General features: G+C 44.6%; 1 protein-coding gene across 1 annotated transcript in view; it reads left to right on the top strand.

The window, feature by feature from the left end:
• Positions 1-690: 690 nt before the first annotated feature.
• Positions 691-21,800, top strand: part of MRPL48 (mitochondrial ribosomal protein L48) — a 46,029-nt gene continuing 24,919 nt past the window's right edge. The window contains exons 1-4 of the mRNA XM_047753089.1: positions 691-897; positions 10,945-10,997; positions 14,370-14,407; positions 21,004-21,092. Coding sequence (XP_047609045.1) covers positions 706-897; positions 10,945-10,997; positions 14,370-14,407; positions 21,004-21,092 — 372 coding nt within the window. The 5' untranslated portion in view covers positions 691-705. The remainder of the gene's footprint in view (positions 898-10,944; positions 10,998-14,369; positions 14,408-21,003; positions 21,093-21,800) is intronic.

The raw sequence follows: 21,800 nt of genomic DNA on the forward strand, positions 1-21,800 counted from the left end.
ATCTGTGCCTCAGTTGGCTGGCCCCAGACTTATCTCTGAACCTCCTCCAACATCTTCACATGTAAAATCCAGTGATAATATTTCACTAAGGAATAAATTAAGCGATGCTCTGAGCATAACGCACTGCACATAGTGGCCACTCAATAAAAAAATAGTTATTGGAGCCCCTGCTGTGGTGCAGCGGGATCGGCGGTGTCTTGGGAGCGCTGGGACTCGATCTGATCCCGGGTGCACAGGGGGTTAAGGATCCGGCATTGCGGCAGCTGCGGTTCAGGTTATGACTGCAGCTTGGATCTGATATCTGGCCCAGGAGCTCCATACGCCGCGACGCTGCCAAAAATGAGGGGGGGAAAAAGGAAAGGAAAAAAGTTATTATCAATTATTATGAGGCAATTGAATGCCAGAAAGGCTCACTTAGGGTCAATTAGCTTTTAAATCGAGGTTAGAAGTCAGATCTCCACATCCTGTGCTAGATGCTGGAATGAATTAAGCAGGCAGAATTTTAGTCTCTGAGGAACTCCCAATCAAACACGGAAAGAGCAAGTAACAAATTACTAATATATAGTATGGCAGATGAAATAGCAGAATTGTGTAAAATATTGGGGCAAGTCAGAGATGGCAATTAATTCTGCCCGGAGAAATAGCAGTGAAGGTGACACTCGAGCTGCAGTGACGGCAGGGTCTGCGGGGATTTCTAGACACTGAATGTCAGAAGCTGCCGGAACCAAGGTGCTGCGGGAGTTGAATGCGTCTCGGTCGGATATTGTTACTGGACCGGATCAAGGCCGTTCCGTCAGCATTTTCAGACCCCCAGGGATCGCGGCTGCTTGGGCCGATCTTCGGTTGGCCCGACTGCACACAACACGACAGCAAAGGATGAACGGAGCTCTGGGAAAGGTAATGTCGGTTCCCCGCACGCTGGGCGCGGGGGGAGGTGGTGAGGAGAGCAGAGCTGGAAGGTGACCGCAGGGCCGTCACGCCGCTGCAGACATCCGGGTGAGAGACACCGGCGAGCACAAGGCTCTTCCCGGCAGCACGCGCGGCGCCCTCTAGTCCTCGGGCTGCGCTCGGTCCTCCTCTCCCGGTGCCGACTCTGCGGCGCTATCCGCACGCCACGCCCCCTCTGCGCAACCCTGGGGGACATTTGGCCTGGAGAGAGAGGGACCCCCGCAATGAGAATCAACCAGGATAGGCCCTGATAATATGTATGACCTCGAGGAGGTCATTTTATTTTTTTTTTTGCTTTACATCAGCAACTTGCAGGCTTTTTCTGAATAACACCGTTTTTACTTGCTGAACAGACTGGGTTGTGAGGCTACGTGGCGACAGGGGAAGGGTAATAATAAACTGCATTTTTACTTTCCAAACCTTACTTAGGTGACTTCAATAAAACCCTGTAAACCACATAAATGCATTCTTTGGCTTTCCCTTGGCCTCTTAAGCGATTTAATAGATTTCCGTTGTGCTTTTTTCAATTGTATCTTGCTGCTTAGAATAATGACTTATTTCAGCAAATTATGTTAAACTTTCATTTGAGGGATGAATTTGGAGACTCCACTCTCATGATACATAGATCAGCGTGATCATGGCTGCGCACAGATCTGCTAGTAGTCACTTTGGGGCAGGCCCTGAATGTCTCTAGGTTTGTTTCCTTAAAGAACAAACCTCGCTTCATCCTTAATGAAATAACTCACTGTTGTTCATCCTAGCAAAACTGTGAGAATTTGGCTGGATCTGGTGAAAGGATAATAGAAAATCAAAATTTCAGAACTTAATTCTGGGGTTCCTGGCATGGCTCAGTGGTTAAGGAACCCAACCAGCATCCATGAGGACGCAGTTTCCATCCCTGGCCTCGCTCAGTGGCTTAAAGGTCCAGCGTTGCCCTGAGTTGTGGTGTAGATTGCAGACGCTGGGCAGCTTGGCTCCCGCGTGGCTGTGGCTGAGGCCAGCAGCTACAGCTCTGATTCGGCCCTTAGCCTGGGAACTAGCCATATGCCGCCGGTGCGGCCCTAAAAAGACAAGACAAAAAAAAGAGACAAAACAAAACTTAAAGATGGTCAGTTCATGACTCCATGATCTTACTTGAAGAGCCTTGATTCTGAGGAATCGTGAAAGGGATGGATCATTTTTCCATTTTTGGCCATTCCGTACCCCTGCAGAGCCCGTGGAAATCCGTCTTTAGGCCATCGCCTAAAGATACAAGGCATACAAGAGTGCGGGGGAGGGAGTGGAATGGACTGGGAGTTTGGGGTTAATAGATGCAAACTATTACATTTAGAATGGATAAGCAGTAAGGTCCTACTATGCAGCACAGGGAACTATATCCAATCTCTTGGGATAGACCATGATGGAAGATATGTAAGAAAAGGAATTTGTGCATATGTATGACTGAGTCACTTTGCTGTACAGCAGAAATTGGCACAACATTGTAGATAAACTAATGATACTTAAATTTAAAAAAAATACATAAAAATAACAAGGCATACAGTGCCCCTCTGAGCCTGATGCCACTGTTCCCTTCCAGACTCCTTTGTTAATGACTTTATTCTTCTATTCCACTCTGCTTCTTTAGCCAGACCTTCCCATCCTTCTTTGTAAAATGCTGAATTCCTAATCCTTGATCTTAAGGAGCTTTCTCACTTGGGGTGCCCTCACTTTTCTTACCACCTATCCAAATGCTCCATTTTTAAAGGCCCAGCTCAGGTCTAATCTTTTCCTTAAAACCCTTCAGACCCTTCCAGCCAAAGTGCTTGTTTGTTTTTTGAACTCTCAGCTGGTATTATCTTTGGCACCTAATCATATGCAGTCTTGTGACCACCCTTGTCTCAGCCTATCTGAAAGTGTTAGTTAATACTTTGCATTTATAAGGAAAACACATGAGATTTGTATTAGACTTATTTTCTATCTCTTGCTAGCTGTGTGAATTTAGGCAGGTTGTTTGATCTCTCTGTGCTTCAGTTTCTTATCCGTAAGTGAAGGTGATAATGCCCACCATATGGAATTGTTGTGAAAATTATAGAAGATAATGAAACTAAGAGTATTTTGTAAGTGTGAAGGACTATACAAACAGGAATATTGATATTATTCTGCAGTTAATAAACTGCTTTCCTTTCCATAATTTCATTTGATGTTCACCATATGAGATAATCCTGGCAGGCACAACAGATAAGGAAATGGAAGCTACTGGTACGGGGTGTGATACATAATAAGTTCTCAGAGTTCCCATGGCTCAGTGGTTAACGAGCCCAACTAGTATCCATGAGGACTCGGGTTCGACCCCTGGCCTCGCTCAGTGGGTTGGAAATCTGGCATTGCCATGAACTGTGGTGTGGGTAGAAGATGCCTCTTGGATCCCGTGTGGCTGTGGCTGTGGCAGCTGGAGCTCTGATTTGACCCCTAGCCTGGGAACTTCTATGTGCCACAGGTGCAGCCCTAAAAAGACAAATAATAATAAAGTTCTCAAATGTCTTACTGAATGCCTGAATGAATGCCTTGCTTATAGTTTAATAGTCTTTTACGTGGTAATGTTGAGACTGGAGCCTAGATTTTCTACCCCTTAATAAAACCCCATTGCCTTTTCTGAGTATTTTACATTTCTCTGATTTGATAATCTTGGTTTTCCTCATCTGTGAAATGAGGAATGAAAGCCTTCCTTGACCTTCTCAGGTGTCAGTCCTTCCTTGCTTTATGACCGACACAGCCCATTATACTGATCTCTCATTGCAATGTAATAAGTAATTTGCACACCTGCTTTGCTCATTAGAAAGATTTGAGGGTAGGCAACTGTTTTCTTCACGTCTGTATGGACTCAGCCTACCGTTTTTCACCTCAAGTTGGTATCTGATACATAATGAATAAGTACATGAACAAATGTTAACACTACATGGTAAATACATGGTAGAGCTAGGACTAGAACTTCAAACTCTTAGCTCAGTGCTTGGAACCCTAAGAAGGTTTTACCTTATAATCATCTCAAATTTTAGATGAGTGAGAAGCTCAGCTTTACTGGAATAAAACTAGGTAGAATCATACCTCTTTGGGTCAACGGAAGTAGTAAAGCAGGCTTGATCCAATTAAGACACTCATGCTGGAGTTCCTGTTGTGGATCTGCAGTAACGCACCCGACTAGTATCCATGAGGATGCGGGTTTGATCCCTGGCCCCACTCAGTGAGTTGAGGCTCTGGCATTGCCATGAGCTGCAGTGTAGGTAGCAGACACGGCTCAGATTGCATGTGGCTGTGGCTGTGGCATAGGCTGGCACAGCTCCAATTCAACCCCTCAACTGGGAACTTCCTTATGCCTTGAGTGCTGTCCTAAAATGACAAAAAAAAAAAAAAAAAGACATTAAAGCTGATAGTCATTAGATCCCAGAAAGTGTATTGTTTGTTTGATCAAGATGGGAGAGTGGTGTCCGTGGAAGTCAGAGCACACAGGGCATTGGTAGTGACTCGCCTGCTGAATTACTTTGCACAGAAAATGGATGGTCCTGGAGTGTCAAGCTCAGGTCTACATGTCACTCACCCTAAATTTACCATTCTTTTCGGGGATTACCAACCCCTTGACCCACAAGGGGATTTTTATGGCCACACCTGTGGTATATAGAAGTTCCCAGGCCAGGTATTGAATCTGAGCTGCAGCTGCGGCAATGCCAGATCCTTTAACCCACTGCACCAGGTCAGGGATTACACCCGCACCTCCATATCCACCCGAGCCACTGCAGTCAGATTCTTAACCCACTGCACCAGAGGGAACTCCTATATTCAATATCCTGTAATAACCTATCATGGAAAAGAATTGGAAAAAAAGAATGTATATGTTACCAGTTTCCTGTGTACCCGATACTAATACAATATTGCAAATCAGCTATACTTCAATTTTTAAGAAGAAACAATTACTTAAAGACAGCTCCAAGTTGTAAGAACTAAAATTTACAAATTTGACCAGCTCAATTCATCTATCCAGAAGTTTTGTTTCCATTCCTATTGGGCCCATTATACCCCAGCACATACTTTAAAAACAAAGACAACTAAGCTTAATCCCTCCCTCAACACACACACACACACACACACACACACACACACACAATAACTAGTTAACTAATTGTGGTAAATGCTACAAAGATTCTGTGTGCTGTATGTGTGTATAACAGCAGGATTCAAGTAAGTCTGAGCAGTCAGAAAAATTTTCTTAGTGATGTTACATGGCTAAGACTGAAATAATGATATAATTTAGATAGAGAGAATATGCAAAGGCCCTGAAATGAGAACATGCTTGGAGTTCAGAGGGTCCAGAGGAAATTGGAAGGGAGAGAAGAATGGGGCTTAGATCAAGGGAGAGAGTTAATTAAGATATAATTTGCATACCATGATACTCACCCTTTTTTTTTCTTTTTCGTCTTTTTGTCATTTTCTTGGGCTGCTCTCGCGGCATATGGAGGTTCCCAGGCTAGTGGTCCAATCGGAGCTGTAGCCGCAGGCCTACACCAGAGCCCCAGCAACGTGGGATCTGAGCTGCGTCTGCGACCTACACCACAGCTCACGGCGACGCTGGATCCCCAACCCACTGAGCAAGGGCAGGGACCGAACCCGCAACCTCATGGTTCCTAGTCGGATTCGTTAACCACTGCGCCACGACGGGAACTCCGATACTCACCCTTTCAAAGTGTTCGATTTGGTGGGTTTGGTGCATTCACAAAGTTGTTTGACCATCACCACTATCTAATTTCAGAACATTTTCATCACTCCAGAAAGAGACCCTGTACTCGTAAGCAATTATTTCTCATTCTCTTCTCTGCCCATCCTGTGGTAACCACGAATCTACTTTCTACCTCTATGGATTTATCTGTTCTGGTCATTTCATTCTTCTTTCTTTTTCTTTGGCTGTGCCCGAGGCATGTGGAAGTTCCTGGGCCAGGGTTCAAACCCACGCCATAACAGTCACCCAGGCAGCTGCAGAGACAACACCAGATCCTTAACCTGCTGCACCACAAGAGAAGTCCCTAAACAAAAGCAGTTTTGAAAGAACTTAGGAGGCGTTGCCGTTGTGGCACAGCAGAAACGAATCCAAGTAGGAACCATGAGGTTGTGGGTTCGATACCTGTCCTCGCTCAGTGGGTTAAGGATCTGGCGTTGCCGTGAGCTGAAGTGTAGGTCACAGACGCAGCTCAGATCCTGCATTGCTGTAGCTCTGGTGTAGGCGTAGGCCTGTGGCAACAGCTCCGATTAGACCCTTAGCCTGGGAACCTCCATATGCTGCGGGTGAGGCCCTAAAAAGACAAAAGACCAAAAAAAAAAAAGAAAGAACTTAGGAAAATTTTAGCTAGAACACTTGCAAGCTATGTGCATCAGATATAGTAATTCACCTTTCTGGCTTTGGTAAAAATATCCATTTCACAGAATGGTTGTGAGGATTAAAGGAAATGACGTTGGTATATAGCAGGTGCTCAGCAAACAATAGGATTGTTTCGGTGGTTATTACTAGTATGAATTTCACTGCTATAAATTGGTATTGTTCTTTTGAGAGATAGTATGGCTGAATGGAAAACAGGAAAACATGGGCTTTGGATTCAGTCAGAATCATTTTGAATCTTGGCACCTCCTACTAAACCTACAACTTTGGGCAGTTTACGTAAGCTTCTGCTTTTTTTCCTCTGTAAAATACAGGCAGTTGTTTAAATGCCTGTATTAGAGGATTGGTGTAAAGATTAGTTGAAATAGGAGTTCCCGTCGTGGCACAGTGGTTAACGAATCCGACTAGGAACCATGAGGTTGCGGGTTTGGTCCCTGCCCTTGCTCAGTGGGTTAACGATCCGGCGTTGCCGTGAGCTGTGGTGTAGGTTGCAGACTCGGCTCGGATCCCGCGTTGCTGTGGCTCTGGCGTAGGCCGGTGGCTCCAGCTCCGATTCAATCCCTAGCCTGGGAACCTCCATATGCCGAGGGAGCGGCCCAAGAAATAGCAACAACAACAACAACAAAAAAAGACAAAAAAAGACAAAAAAAAAAGATTAGTTGAAATAGAACAGCCAAGTGCTTAGTGCAAAGGATGTATTCAATAAGTGATAGTAACAATGCTATTTTAAATAATACTTGTTAACATACAGTTATATTCTGTTAATATTCATAAAACAGCTCTCACTTGCTTCGTGGGTCCCTTACCCACTGCTGTCACCACCCACCTCTGGGCTCTGGTGTCTGAAGCCACTCATACTCTATAGACTTTGCCCTGTGACTTCTCAAGTAGCTGGGTAGTCTTTTCCTGGTTCCTGACTCCCGAGCTCATGGACAAGTATTTTTGTAACCCACTGCAGCGGCTGTGTCCTCATTCATTCATTTACTGGAGTCCCTGGCCTCCTCCTCCATTAGCTCTGGAGCTGGAGCTGCTCTTCATTTGCTGGCTGTGGGGAGGGAGTATTTGTGGACATGGCCCCAAAATAGATTACTTTTGTCCTGATAAACAGTGCCGAGCAGTGCAGGGGAGAGGGAGTGCATTTCCCAGAGCTGAAAGGGAGAGTTCACAGCACAATTTGAATGTCTTCCAAAAAGTCTCCAACCCTTAAGCCCGGCTTTTAGATAATTAAACCCATAGCTATTGTAGAGACTCAGAAATCTGAACGATTAAAGTGAGGAGGGAAAAATCAGTCTCTTCTAGATCTTTCTTCCTGTCTAATACTTCTTCCGAATGAAGTGACCCATTTAAAAGTATATTCTGTTCACTGATTTCTGTTCTGTTTATTGTGGGTGATTTATCTTGGGACTGGAGGGACCTTCGAGTCATCTGCTCTCACTCCAGAGAGGGGGAAAGTACTGGCCAAAGTATGAAGCTCCTGTCCCAGTTGGATGCTCTTTTATGCTGGCTGGTATTAGGTTAAATATATACATGTACTTTACAAAGTCTTTTAGTATCTGATTTAGCTGTGATTTTTAGGATTGTCTGCATACCTTGCCCTTCCTTCTGTCTATTTATATCCTTCCCAATCTTTGTGACCTCACATTCTCTGGGAGCCTTTCCTAAATTTCGTCATTCCTCCCACTCCAGTTTCCTAAGCACTATCACATTTATTTGTGGGAGAGAGGGTATAGAACACAGAGAAATTACAGGCTTTGGAGTCAGAGAAACCTAAGATCCTGTGCTAGTTCTTATAATAACTGTTTGACGTTGAGTAAATTACTTAGCCTCAGTTTGCTGGACTGTAAAATGGAATACTTATCCTGTAAGAAAATTATGATTCAGACATGTAGTAAGTACTCAGCTAGATGTGGGTGGTAATAAATGGTGGCAATGATTATCACCTATTCACTTCTTCCTAATCATTTATTAAATTACCAAAACAACAGTGTGCCTTCAATTGGTGGAAAATATGACCTTTGCCCTTAAGGATCTCTTGGTTTAGTGTAGTCTATGGGGAATGTTGAGTTTCAGTGACTCTCTTGAAGTTGTCTGCAAACTTTTGTATATTCATGTCTGTATGTATTTATCTGGGGAGAAGTTGCAAAACTTTGGGCAGATTCTTAGCAATATCTGTAATACCCCACCAGCTAAGAACTTCTCCTGGTCAGCAGTACCTGGCTTCCCTGACAGAGGTGCTTGTTTGTGCCTCATGTTTTGACTTAATTATATAATGCTTGTGGTATTGCTTAGCTGTTTAATACAAATATAATGCCAGCCTTTCAAACTCCTATAAGACAGGAGTTGTGCTTACATTTTGTTTTCTGTTTTTTGTTTGTTTGTTTGTTTGTTTGTTTGTTTTCCTTTTTAGACCATGCCTGTGGCATAGGGAAGTTCCCAGGCTAGGGGTCAATTTGGAGCTGCAGCTGCTGGCCTACACCACAGCCACAGCAGTGCCAGATCCTTAACCCACTGAGTGAGGCCAGTGATCGAATCTGCATCCTCATGGATACTAGTCCGGTTCTTGCTGAGCCACAACCAGAACTCCTGTGCTTACATTTTTAAAATAGCTTTATTGAGATATAATTCATGTACCATACAATTTGCCCATTTAAAGCATGCAATTCAATGGCCTTTAATATATCAGAGTTGTGCAACCACCACTGCAGTCAGTTTTAGAACATTTTCATCACCCCCCAAAAGATGCACATTCAATCGCTGGCCTCACTCCATATCCCTTAGTTGTCATCCCCGGATCCCCAGGCCCCCCCAACCCTAGGCGACCGCTAGTCTTTCTTTCTCTATAGCTTTGTTTATTCTGTTATTTTGTATTAATGGAGCCATACAATATTTGACCCTTTGTGACTAACTTCTTATATTTAACGTAATGGTTCCAGTTCATCCATGCTGTTACATTTTGTTTTTACCCTCCCTTTATTTTTTTATTTTATTTTTTTATGGCTACACCCATGGCATGTGGAAATTCCTGGGCCAGGGATTGAATCCAAGCCACAGCTGCAACCTGTACTGCAGCTGCAGCAACTTTGGACCCTTTAACCCAGTGCACCAGTCTGGGGATCGAACCTGAGCCTCCAAAGTGACCTGAGCCACTGCAGTCAGATTCTTAACCCACTGTACCACATCAGGAACTCCTATAGTTCCTTTAATATTCACCACAGTAATTGGTACATAATAGGCTTTTTATTTTATTTATTTTCTTTTTAGGGCCGTACCCGCAGCATATGGAGGTTCCTCGGCTAGGGACTGAATTGGAACTGTAGCTGCTGGCCTATGACACAGCCACAGCAATGCCAGATCCCAGCTGTGTCTTCACCCTACACCATAGCTCACAGTAACACCAGATCCTTAACCCACTTCCAGGGATCAAATCCGAATCCTCATGGATCCTAGTCGGGTTCGTTTACCACTGAGCCGCAACAGGAACTCCCATAATAGGCTTTTTAAAAATAAACTGTATTTGAGAATAGTCTTAGAATTCCAAAAAGCTTCAAAGATATTGCAAAGAATTCCCATCTACTCCAGTTCTCCCTAATCTTGTCTTACATCGGTAGGGTACATTTTTCATAATTGATGGATCTAATGTCCTTTTCCTGCTCTCGGATCCCATCCAGGATATCACATTACATTTAGTTGCCATGTGTGCTGAGACGCCTCTTAACTATGACAGTTTCTCAGACTTTCCTTTGTTTCTGAAGGCTTTTACACATGATAGACTTTCCGCACGTACGTGTTGAAGGAATTGAAATTGTTACCCGTCATGGACAGGATTTTCTCTTTATGTTACCGGGCCTTGTGGGCGTTTATTATTTATTATCTAGTTACTTTCTAAGAAGACCTCCTCTGTGTTAAACACTCCCTTAGTAAAGCTATACCACTGATCTTTTGAGTGGGTGCCAGCAGGGCAGAGTGAGATTGAAATCGCTGGGTTGTTGAGCAGGGGTTCGTGAGGGAAGCTGCCCTGCAACTGCCTCTCTTCATTATCATTGTTTGTTCATGTTGGTATCAATATTTAATTACTAAGAGAGATGGTGTGCTGTAATAGAGGCATAACCTTTGGAGTAAAACAGTCCTCCTAGCCGCTTACCATCTAAAATTTCCTGGAATATAACTTCCGTGGGCCTCAGTTGCCTACCCAGCAAAATTGCCTTGCAGGGGTTGAGGATTAGGGAAGAGTTCGGAAGGTCCCTCAGGTGGTGCCTGTGCTTGACACGTGCATAGTACTTGCTGACTGATCTTAGACAAAAGTAAATCGCATTGGAAAGAGAAAATAGGATTTTTTAAAAAGCCGCTTTTTTTAAAGAAAAAGGAAGCAGGAAGGCTTCCGTTTTTGGAGCATTTTCAGTAGTGGAGGGATAGGAAAGAAGGTGACCTTGGCTGGCCCGCGTGTTTGGTATTACCTGCAGGACAGCTTCTTTGCTAGACAGGAGCCTTTGGATCCTTTTTGGTTCGTGTACGGTGGGTTTCTGGCCTCTTTATGAAGAGGTACTTGCAGATCTGTGAATGCTTAAGATTGTTCTAACACGGCTGTTTTGCTCTAGGCGCTGTGTCTGAGGAATGACACCGTTTTAAAGCAAGCCCTTTCCCTCATAAGGTAAGGACGTGAATACCGGTAATTAAATACAGCCAATGTCTGCATTCCGTCAGGTAGCTCACGGAGCATTTTTCTTTCATGATCTCCACTTGTGTGTTTACTCGGCGTCTGGGCATTAAGGCCCCGCCACCTCACTCGTTCCCTGTTCTCAGCCAGTGACGACGCCGTCATCCAGCTGCTCAGGACAAACATCCTTGGAGTCGTCTTGACACTGTGTTTCTCTCGCTCTCCATCCAGTTCTTAAACAAATCCTGTCCGTCTGGACAGCGGCACACCCTTTCTCACCTCCGGTTTCGAGTCTTCGTGCTTTCAGTTTTGCTAAACTCCTGGGGACCAGCTCCTCACCTTTTCTTTCTTACCGCTTTCATCCTGCTCATAGCTGATCTCCTTGCTTTTGCTTTTGTTTTCTACCCTTCTACCCTTTTCTACCCTAAAACCAGAGTCATGTGCTTAAAACCAAGGTAGTCACAGCACCTCTCTTGCTCGGACCTCTCCAGTGGAATCGCATCTCACTCAAAGTCAACCCTGCTGTCCTGAGGGTGTCCTGCAGGACTGTGCCTAACCTGCTCCTCACTGTACCCTGCTGCTGCTGCTGCAGCTTCAGCCACGCTGGCTCCCTTTCTGTGCCTCGGTGGTCTAAGCACCCTACCTCCGCAGGAGCTTCGAACATTCTTCCCTCAGATATTCTTATGGCTTTTGCCCCCTTCCTTTATTCAGGTTTCTATCCAAATGTCCTCTCATCAGAAAGGCCTTCCCTGATGACCCTGTGTAAAATAGCTGCCCTCTATTAATTTCTGTCCCCTTATTTACTTTATTTGTCTTCATAGCAGGTATCACTGTCTGACACCATCTGTCTATCAATTGATGGATCGATCGATAGATAGTTGTTTCTCTAACCTGCCCACCCACTCAAATATAGGCATCATGTGAATAAGGACTTTGTTAGTTTTGTTTACTGCCCTAGAATGGTGTCTGGCACATAACAGGCATTCAATAAATATTTGTTTAATGAGTGGCTGTATCCCCATAGTGACCTGATGAAATAGGTGATATTATTTCACTTTTATGCATAAATAACTGAGGTCCAGAAAGGTCCAGAGAGGTTAATTGATTGCTCTAAAATGACATAGCTAATAAGGGTTACAATTCAAACTTACGTTGTTGTTGTCGTTGTTTTTCTACTGTTCTGCATATCTAGTATGCTACCTCGCCCATTGTTTTTCTCCAGATGGCATTTGGTCATTTATTTATTTCTCCTCTCAACAGATATTCACTGAATATCTTATGTGTGGCAGCCGCATGATAGAAAACAATGAATTATATGTATTCCTGGCCCACATGGCACTCATGAGCCTGGATGATTTCTTTAATCCCTTGTATTTATTGAAGCCCTTTTCCTCTTATTCCTTTCCAGCTTAATCTATTTTCCGTCGTTAATCAGTCACCTATTCAGTAAGCACCTACTGTGGCACCACGCTAAGCAATTCACATGTTCTCTGTAATCATCCAAGAACATACAGGACAAATGTACCTGTTGTCATTTTACCAAAGAGGAAACTGGCTCAGAGAATTTAATTATTATTTACTTATTTTTAAATTTTTTTTGTCTCTTTGCTATTTCTTGGGCCGCTCCCACAGCACATGGAGGTTCCCAGGCTAGGGGTCTAACCTACGCCAGAGGCACAGCAACGTGGGATCCGAGCCGAGTCTGCAACCTACACCACCTACACCACAGCTCACGGCAACGCCGGATCGTCAACCCACCAAGCAAGGGCGGGGACCGAACCCGCAACCCCATGGCTCCCAGTCGGACTCACCAACCACTGCGCCACGACGGGAACTCCATGGCTCAGAGAATTTAAGATCCATTTTTGGTCCCATGAGGTTTATACTGTTATTATTTGCATTTAAAAGATGAGATAACTGGGTTACAGATTTGTTTATAACAACTTGCCTAAGGACACAGTGTGGAAATGGTGGAGTCAGCAGTTAATCACACATCTGCTTGTCTCCAGCTTGTTCCGCAATTTAGTTTCAAAGCCTCTCAGGCTGCCGAACTAAAATACTCTGAGTACTTAGCCAAGGAGAGCTGTATTATTCCGCTCCCTGTTCTTTGGCTTCTGTATCCAGCCTGGTTCTCCCTGCGTCCCTTCCGCTCCATCCCCCGGAGCACAGTCTGATGATGCAGGGCTGTTGAAAGAGCCCCTTCACTGGGTTTCACCACTTCCCATTCATGGCTCACCTGCTGCCAGGGTTAACTATGCAAAACTTAAACTTAATCCTATTAGTTTTGGGATTAAGCTCTGCCAGAAGCTCCCCAGTGCCTACACAGAGTACAACCAAACCCCTCTGCACAGTGTATGAGGTCTTAATAACCTGGCCCCCAATTACTTTTTTTTTTTTTGTCTTTTTGCTATTTCTTGGGCCGCTCCCGCGGCATATGGAGGTTCCCAGGCTAGGGGTTGAATCGGAGCTGTAGCCACCGGCCTACGCCAGAGCCACAGCAACGCGGGATCCGAGCTGAGTCTGCAACCTACACCACAGCTCACGGCAACACCGGATCGTTAACCCACTGAGCAAGGGCAGGAACCGAACCCGCAACCTCATGGTTCCTAGTCGGATTCGTTAACCACTGCGCCACGACGGGAACTCCCCAATTACCTTTTTTTACCCTGCCCCCTTCCCTGTAGTTTAAGTGCCGCTCACATCCACCTACTCACTGTTCCCCAGTCATACCACTGCCACACCTCTGCCTAGAATGCTTTGCCTTTGCGGCTAAATAATTAAGAATAGTTCTTCATTTTTGAATACTCAGCTCAAATAGTTTCGCCTCCACAGTGGAAAGGACCACACTGTGTTGTATTCCACCAACTCTTGTACATGCTTTTGTTCTGGGTCAGCACTGTGCTGTGGCTCACATTTGTTTACATAGTTCCCTCCCAGTTAGACCAAAGATAGACATATTTTACTTACTTTTTTTGTGTGTGTGTGGCTTTTTAGGGCCGCACCTACAGCATATGGAGGTTCCCAGGATAGGGGTCAAATCAGAACTAAAGCTGCCAGCCTACACCACAGCCACAGTAACGCCAGATCCTTAAGCGAGGTCAGGGATTGAACCCGTCACCTTATGGTTACTAGTTGGATTCGTTTCCGCTGCACCACAACAGGAACTCCCATTTTACTTACTTTTACATCCTAAAAATCTACCACATTATCTGGCACATAGCAGATACTCAGTAGTGCTTATGGAAAGAAGGGAAGCAGGGAATAAGGACATACGTGCACTGACATACTCTTAGAAAGGAGCGTGTGAGTTTTGGTAGCTGTGTAAATAAAACGTGGGTGTCTAACTGTATTTCGCCCTCTTTTTAGGGTCAGAGCTTCAGGAGAGAGTCCCATCTGTTCTGCAGGTGAGTATTATTTCCTAATGTCATCTTCCTGCTTTAGGTGACCCTCTGATACTCTGTAACGATTTTGTCTGGAAAGATGCCTAGCATATCTTTGATAAGAGTCGTGGGACCAAATCCTGCCCCTCACCTGGCGTAGGGCAGTGGGCGAGAACACAAGAGGTGGTTGAGAGCTGGAGCTCTGCAGTGAGTTTGGATCCCAGCTCTACCACATACTATTTTGTGATCTTTACCTCTTCATAGCTTGGTTTCCTCTCTTTAAAAAGTGAGGAGGGAGTTCTTGCTGTGGCTCAGCAGGTTACAAATCTGACTAGCATCCATGAGGATGTGGGTTCGATCCCTGGCCTCACTCAGTGGGTTAAGGAGCCGGTGTTGCCATGAGCTATAGTGTAGGTTGCAGACGCCGCTTGGATCTGGCATTGCTGTGGCTGTGGCGACTGACAGTTACAGCTCTGATTTGATCCCTAGCCTGGGAACCTCCATATGCTACAGGTGTGGCCCTAAAAGTCAAATAAATAAATAAAATAAAAAATGAGAATTATAGTACAAACTGCAGTGAATTATTTGAAGACTCAATGAGGTAAAAGTACAGAGTGCTCGAAAAAGTTAGCTACAGTTATTATTGCTACTATTCCAGACCTGTCTTTCATGTCCATCATTTACCAGGCTAAGGCTTTTCTTACAATATTTTATCCAAAACAAATGACCATGATATGATTAACTCAGTGAATTTTGATCTGTTTCAATCCTATTACATGCAGTTTTTGCTTTGTTGATAATGGAAATTTTCAAAGCAGCTTTTGGATATTTTTTCATTTTTTAAAGTTTTATTGAAGTACAGTTAGTTTATAATGTGCTAATTGCTGCTGTACAACAAAGTGATTCAGTTATGCGTGTACGCACATCCATTCTTTTTTAGATTCTTTTCCCATATAGATTATCGCAGAATATTGGGTAGAGTTCCCTATTCTATAAAGCAGGCCTTGTTGGCCGGTCATTCCGTGTATCTCAGTATGCATATGCCAGTCCTAAACCCCAGCCCATCCCTCCTCCGCCCAGCACCTGTCTCCTTTAGTAACCATAAGTTTGTTTTCAATCTGTTACTGTTCTGCAGATAAGTTCATTTGTATCCTTTTCTTAGATCCCACATGTAAATGACATCATATGATGGTTATTTCTCTCTGACTTAAGTATGGTAATCTCTAGATTCCTTTTCCCTTTTCTTTCCTTTTTAGGGCCACACCTACAGCAGATGGAGGTTCCCAGGCTAGGGGTCCAATCGAAGCTACAGCCGCCAGCCTACACCACAGTAACACCAGATCCACAGCCACAGTGACACAAGATCCCAGCCACGTCTACCACCTACACCACAGCTCAGAGCAATGCTGGATGCTTAACCCACCGAGCGAGGCCAGGGATCAAACCTGGGAGGAATGGTTCCTAGTTGGATTAATTTCTGCTGTGTGCCACGATGGGAACTCCTCCTTTGCCCTTTTCACTTGTGGTCGTGGAACCTCAGTGCCTAGAAGACTCCAAGGCACAGCTCAGGGCAACTCACCAATATTGGTGTGCCAAGGTAATTCTCTTTGAAAGGACACAGCTCTGTTGCCATTTTTCATGGGTCCTTGAGATTTCTTTAAAGTCAGAAATTTCAAAATTGAGAAGTTCCTGTTGTGGTTCAGTGGTAACAAGCCAGACTAGTATCCATGAGGATATGGGTTCGATCCCCGGCCTCGCTCAGTGGGTTAAGGATCTGCTGTTGCCATGAGCTGTGATGTAGGTCAAAGATGCAGCTCGGATCCTGTGTTGCTGTGGCTGTGACGTAAGCTGGCAGCTGTAGCTCTGATTTGACCCCTAGCCTGGGAACTTCCATATGCCTCAAGTGAGGCCCTACAAACAAACAAACAAACAAAAAGCAAAAAGAGAAAGAAAGAAAAAGGAAGAAAAGAAATTTCAAAAGTGAATTATAATGGTGTTTGGAAAAGAAGAGTAGGAAGCGGTATCCTGTTTGTTCCTTTCCCCTCGTACTCTCTGTGGCCCCTGGCTACCTTCCCAGCGGCTCTCTAAGGGATGGGCCTGATTGTAATGACTGTTTTTTTCTTACTGATTTAAACATATGTGCAGAGGGTAGAAGTAAATATATAAAGAAGTCTAAAGAGGTTAAGTGACGGGAACTCAGACTACAGCATAAGCAAAAAGGTGGAGGCAGCAAAACATGTACATTCAAGTCCAAGGAGTTCAGCGTAGTTAGAAAAACTGAAAGAAGGAGTTCCCATTGTGGCGCAGTGGTTAACGAATCCGACTAGGAACCATGAGGTTGCGGGTTCGGTCCCTGCCCTTGCTCAGTGGGTTAACGATCCAGCGTTGCTGTGAGCTGTGGTGTAGGTTGCAGATGCGGCTCGGATCCTGCGTTGCTGTGGCTCTGGCATAGGCTGGCAGCTGCAGCTCCGGTTAGACCCCTAGCCTGGGAACCTCCATATGCCGCGGGATCGGCCCAAGAAATGGCAAAAAGACAAAAAAAAAGAAAAGAAAAGAAAAAAAGAAAAACTGAAAGAAGTTTGAAAAGAGATCTTGAAAAAAGTGGGTAGCTGCCAGGGCCAAATCGTGGCAGATTGTCTTGATAAAATAACTCTAGAACTTAAAAACAAAAAACAAACAAAGAAATGCAACATTTACTGAGCACATACTATTTACCAGGTGCTGGGTGTATCTGCCCTTCAGGGACTTACGGTTTATTGAAAGGAGAAAATATCCTGTAATTAGATTCTCGTCTGGGATTGTCCCAATTTTTTCCCTTTTTCCCTCCTACATAGCCCTGCTCCAAATGCTTTTCCGGTTTTGAAAGAGAAGGACTAAGTATAAAGTTGTTTATCCCCATTCTGGACCGACGGGTTTTGTTCCCAGCTTAGTAAACAAGGACGCTGAAGGACAGTGGGGCTGGCAGAGGTGAGGGCAAGGACATGCTGTGGGAGAAGTCGGTACATGATCGCCCGCTGTAATTGTGCTAATGGAAAGATTTTCAAAGCCGCCTTTTGAAATCCTGGGGTTTTGCGTCTTCTTCCATAAAAAACGTTGCCTTTTCTCTCAGGAGGCTGCAATGTTAATATGACAGCAGGAAACCAGCTTAATGACACAAGCAGCGGGATAAAGTTCAGTTGAACTTAATGGAAATCAGAGGCTTTCAAACTTGTAAATTTTATAATTAAAACAACTGGCTAATTAAGCCGTTTAACCACTGGTAATTTGACCAAAACCTTTCATTTAAGGGGGAAAATGGTTAGTGTAACAGTAGTTTGAAACAGATTCTTAATTAACCAGCTGCTCTAATTATAGGAATTCCCCCAAACTGAATTTGAAAATGCCTCCTTGCCAAGGAGTTCCGGTAGCTGAGAGGCTGAGGCAGCGCTTGCAGCATTTTCACCTAAGATGCGTCATCATCTCAGAGACCGCTTTTGACTCTGCTCTTTGAAACCACTAGTGGATGATTGAGTTTCTGTGTACTTTAAGATGGTGATTGGCACTTGAGTTGTTTTGTTTTTAAGTTTACACAAAATATTTTACTGTATCATGGAGGCATAGGAGAACTGTACCCATGCACTAAACTCTTTAAAAACATTTTAAAATTTATTTCATTGAAGTATAGTTGATTTGCAATGTTGTGTTAATTTCTGCTGTACAGCAAAATGATATATATATATGTATGTATTTTTTTTTTGTCTTTATGCCATTTTTTGGGCCACTCCCACGGCATATGGAGGTTCCCAGGCTAGGGGTCCAATCGCCGGCCTACGCCACAGCCACAGCAACGCGGGATCCGAGCCGCATCTTCGACCTACACCACAGCTCACGGCAACGCCACATCCTTAACCCACTGAGCAAGGTCAGGGATCGAACCCGCAACCTCATGGTTCCTAGTCGGATTCAGTAACCACGGAGCCACGATGGGCACTCCTGTATGTATGTATTCTTTTTCTATTATGATTTATCACAGGATATTAAATCTAGTTCCCTGGGCTATGCAGTACAACTTTGTTGCTTATCCATTCTATGTGTACATCTGTTAACCCCAAACTCCCAATCCATCCCTCCCCTGACCGCAAGTCCAGCCTTAGTGCCTCTCCCATGTATAAAGCCCTTAGCATAGGTACCTCTTATCACCCTGCATTGATATTGCTGTCTTAGGTTCTGTATTGCAAAGACTTTGTCCATTGTTATAACTCCAGCTTCTAGGGCAGTGCTTGGTATTAACCAGGCCTGCCATGGATATTCGGTTGGTTGTACTCTGCTCAGCTCTTGTGTGTGCCATTCACATGGCTGTGAGGCTGTAATTGTTGTGGGCTACCCTGGTAGGTAGTTATAAATATGTGTCGAATAAATAAACATGCTTTGTTTAGTGCTTTTTAGGAGACCATATTTTGAGGTCATAAATTTTTTTTCCTTTTTTCTTTTTATGGCCGCACCTGTGGCACATGGAGGTTCCCAGGCTAGGGGTCAAATCGGAGCTGTAGCCGCCGGCCTACACCACACCCGCAGCAATGCTGGGTCCGAGCTATATCTGCATCCTACACCACAGCTCACAGCAATGCCAGATCCTTAACCCACTGAGCAAGTCCAGGGATGGAACCCACATCCTCATGGACTCTATGTCGGGTTCTTAACCTGCTAAGCCACAAGGGGAACTCTGAGGACATAAAATTTTGATGACTAGATGGATGGACTCTGGTCTGAGGATGCTTGTGAGCCCATCAAGGGGATTTGGATCTCAGCTCCTTGAGGGGCTCCCAGGTTGCAGAGTCTGGAATCCAAAGGCTCAGAGAGTCAGTCGGAATAGTGACCAGGAAGATACATCAATTGTGTTCAGTGCCCATTGGAAACCTCTGCCGAAAATACCTTCTTCTTCCTCGCGTGGCGAACTCTCATACTCTTTTCACCTCTCTGACCCTGTTCCCCTGCACCCTTCCCCATTCGTCCCAGGTGAAGAAGGTTCTTTCCTCTGGGTTCCTTGCTCTCATCTCCATTAAAGTATTTTGTACACCGTAAGGTAGTTATCTGCTTTCCTGTCATCCTTCCCCAGTACACACGGAGCATCTCTAGGGAGAGTAGCAAATTTTAGTCACCTTGGTAACTGTCCCATCATCCATACAGTTGTTGCCACATACTAGTAAATGTGGCCTAACGCATTTCATGGAAGGATCTGTGAGGTCCTAAGGTAGTCTTGATGAAATGGTGTGGATTGTAAATGTGGGGAAAGTCTCTGAAGCCATGACTCTTGATTGGCCTGGCAGAGAGCAGACCGTCTTGGAAGCATATTTTGTTTTTATTTTCACTTTTTAGGGCTATACCCACAGCATATGTAAAATCCCAGGCTAGGGGTCGAATCAGAGCTGCAGCTGCCGGCCTACACCACAGCCACAGCAACGCGGGATCCCCAACCCACTGAGTGAGGCCAGGGATCGAACCTGTATCCTCACAGATACTAGCCATATTCATTTCCACTGTGCTCCAACAAGAAATCCTGGAAGCGTATTTTGGAAGAGAGATGCTTAAGAAACATTTCACTTGATATCATTAGACTTTTCCATACCATTTTGGGTTTGGGCCATCCCTTTGTGGGGGGGCCATAGGAGACGCAAGGAAAGGGAGCAGAACCTTAAGACAGTACTTTTCCAGAAGGTGGAGAGTGAGCAAGAGAGAGAGACAGGCATACAGAGCTGTGTAGGGCTGGTTCTGGTGAAAGGGTGGAGATAGGGAACAGATCAGATCTGGGAAAGATCAAGTCTAGCTAGATTTTGTGTTCCAGAAAGTCATGTGTTGCAACACATTTGAATACAGGCTCTTTAGTCAGATAGACCTGGATTTAAAGTGCATTTCTGCCTCTTACTTCCTGGATGGCCTTGGCCAATTCCTATTTTCTGAGCTGCAGTTTCTTAATTTGTAAACAGAGATAAAAATAATGAGGATTAAAGGAGAATAAGTATATATTGGCAAGTCCTTGTTTGAAGGGGATCCAGGTGGCACATCTCTGGACCTACTACAGTGACTATGTATAGAGAGAGCCTATTTTTTACATGCACACTGTTCTGTACCTTAGGTTTTTAGTTTTTGTTTTTCACTTAACAATGTCGGGTGGAGATTGTTACATATCAGCACAAAGAGAGCAAGTTAGTTTTGAAAACTTTGTGGAAATCTGTGATTGTCCTTTTTCTCGATCATATTTGCCGCTTGTCTCTTTCCCTGAACAGTTCTCATTAGGTGACTTCAAAAGGATTATTGTCTGTTGAGGAACAAGAGAAAACGAGAGCCCTGTGAGGGTGCATTTTGTCCCCCTATCACCGGTGGCTCTAGCAGCACAGAATTTGTCAACAAACAAATGAAACATGAGTGGTGCGGATTAGATACAGTCCAGGGGCCAGACGGAGAGACAAGTAGGGTAAACCAAGAGTCAGCTCAGGGTCAAGACGTAGCTCTGGGTCCTGCGCCAACAAGAGGCCCACTCTCCCCAATAGTCCATCTCGCAATGGGTGCTTGTCTCCTCACGTATGTTCTGTCTGTCCTTGAAGGAGCTTTGCCACAAGTTTGTCTTATTTTCTGTCTTTTAGGTGGCATTCTGCTGAGTACCAGTCGGCATTACAGGTCAAAGCCCACCCATGGCATTGGAAGATACAAGCACCTGGTTAAAGCACAAGAGGTAAAGGGGGCAGGGCTCCTTTAGAAAAGGACCCCCCACAGCTTTTGCAAAGACCCAAAGATCAAATAAGCATAGGTCGGATAGTACTGGAGCTGGAAAGGGTAGGGGGTCATCCCTCAGTTCGGTCCAGTTGTTCAGTTTGGATATGTTGGGATGGTTGTTTTTGCCAGTTCCTAGTCTTGTCCCTGGGCCAGGTTATCCCACTAGAAAACAAATGATTTGGTTTTATTATTTGTGGTAAAGAAAATATCTTTTTAGTACTTAGTTCAATATGGACCTCACAATGGAAATGATACATTCACTTTAGCTGAATGAATGGTTTATGACATGTAGAGGTGGATTAATATTTTCATCCAGGGAGTTCCCGTCGTGGCGCAGTGGTTAACGAATCCGACTAGGAACCATGAGGTTGCGGGTTCGGTCCCTGCCCTTGCTCAGTGGGTTAACGATCCGGCGTTGCCGTGAGCTGTGGTGTAGGTTGCAGATGCGGCTCGGATCCCGCATTGCTGTGGCTCTGGTGTAGGCCAGTGGCTACAGCTCCGATTCAACCCCTAGCCTGGGAACCTCCATATGCCGCGGGAGCGGCCCAAAGAAATAGCAAAAAAAAAGACAAAAAAAAATTTTTTTTTCATCCAAATAGCCGATATTTCCAATATTTGTAGATTTAAAAGATGTATGTATTCTTTGAATTCATTATCACAAATAACA

This window comes from Phacochoerus africanus, chromosome 11 (genome assembly GCF_016906955.1).
Source record: "Phacochoerus africanus isolate WHEZ1 chromosome 11, ROS_Pafr_v1, whole genome shotgun sequence".
Lineage (NCBI taxonomy): Eukaryota > Metazoa > Chordata > Mammalia > Artiodactyla > Suidae > Phacochoerus > Phacochoerus africanus.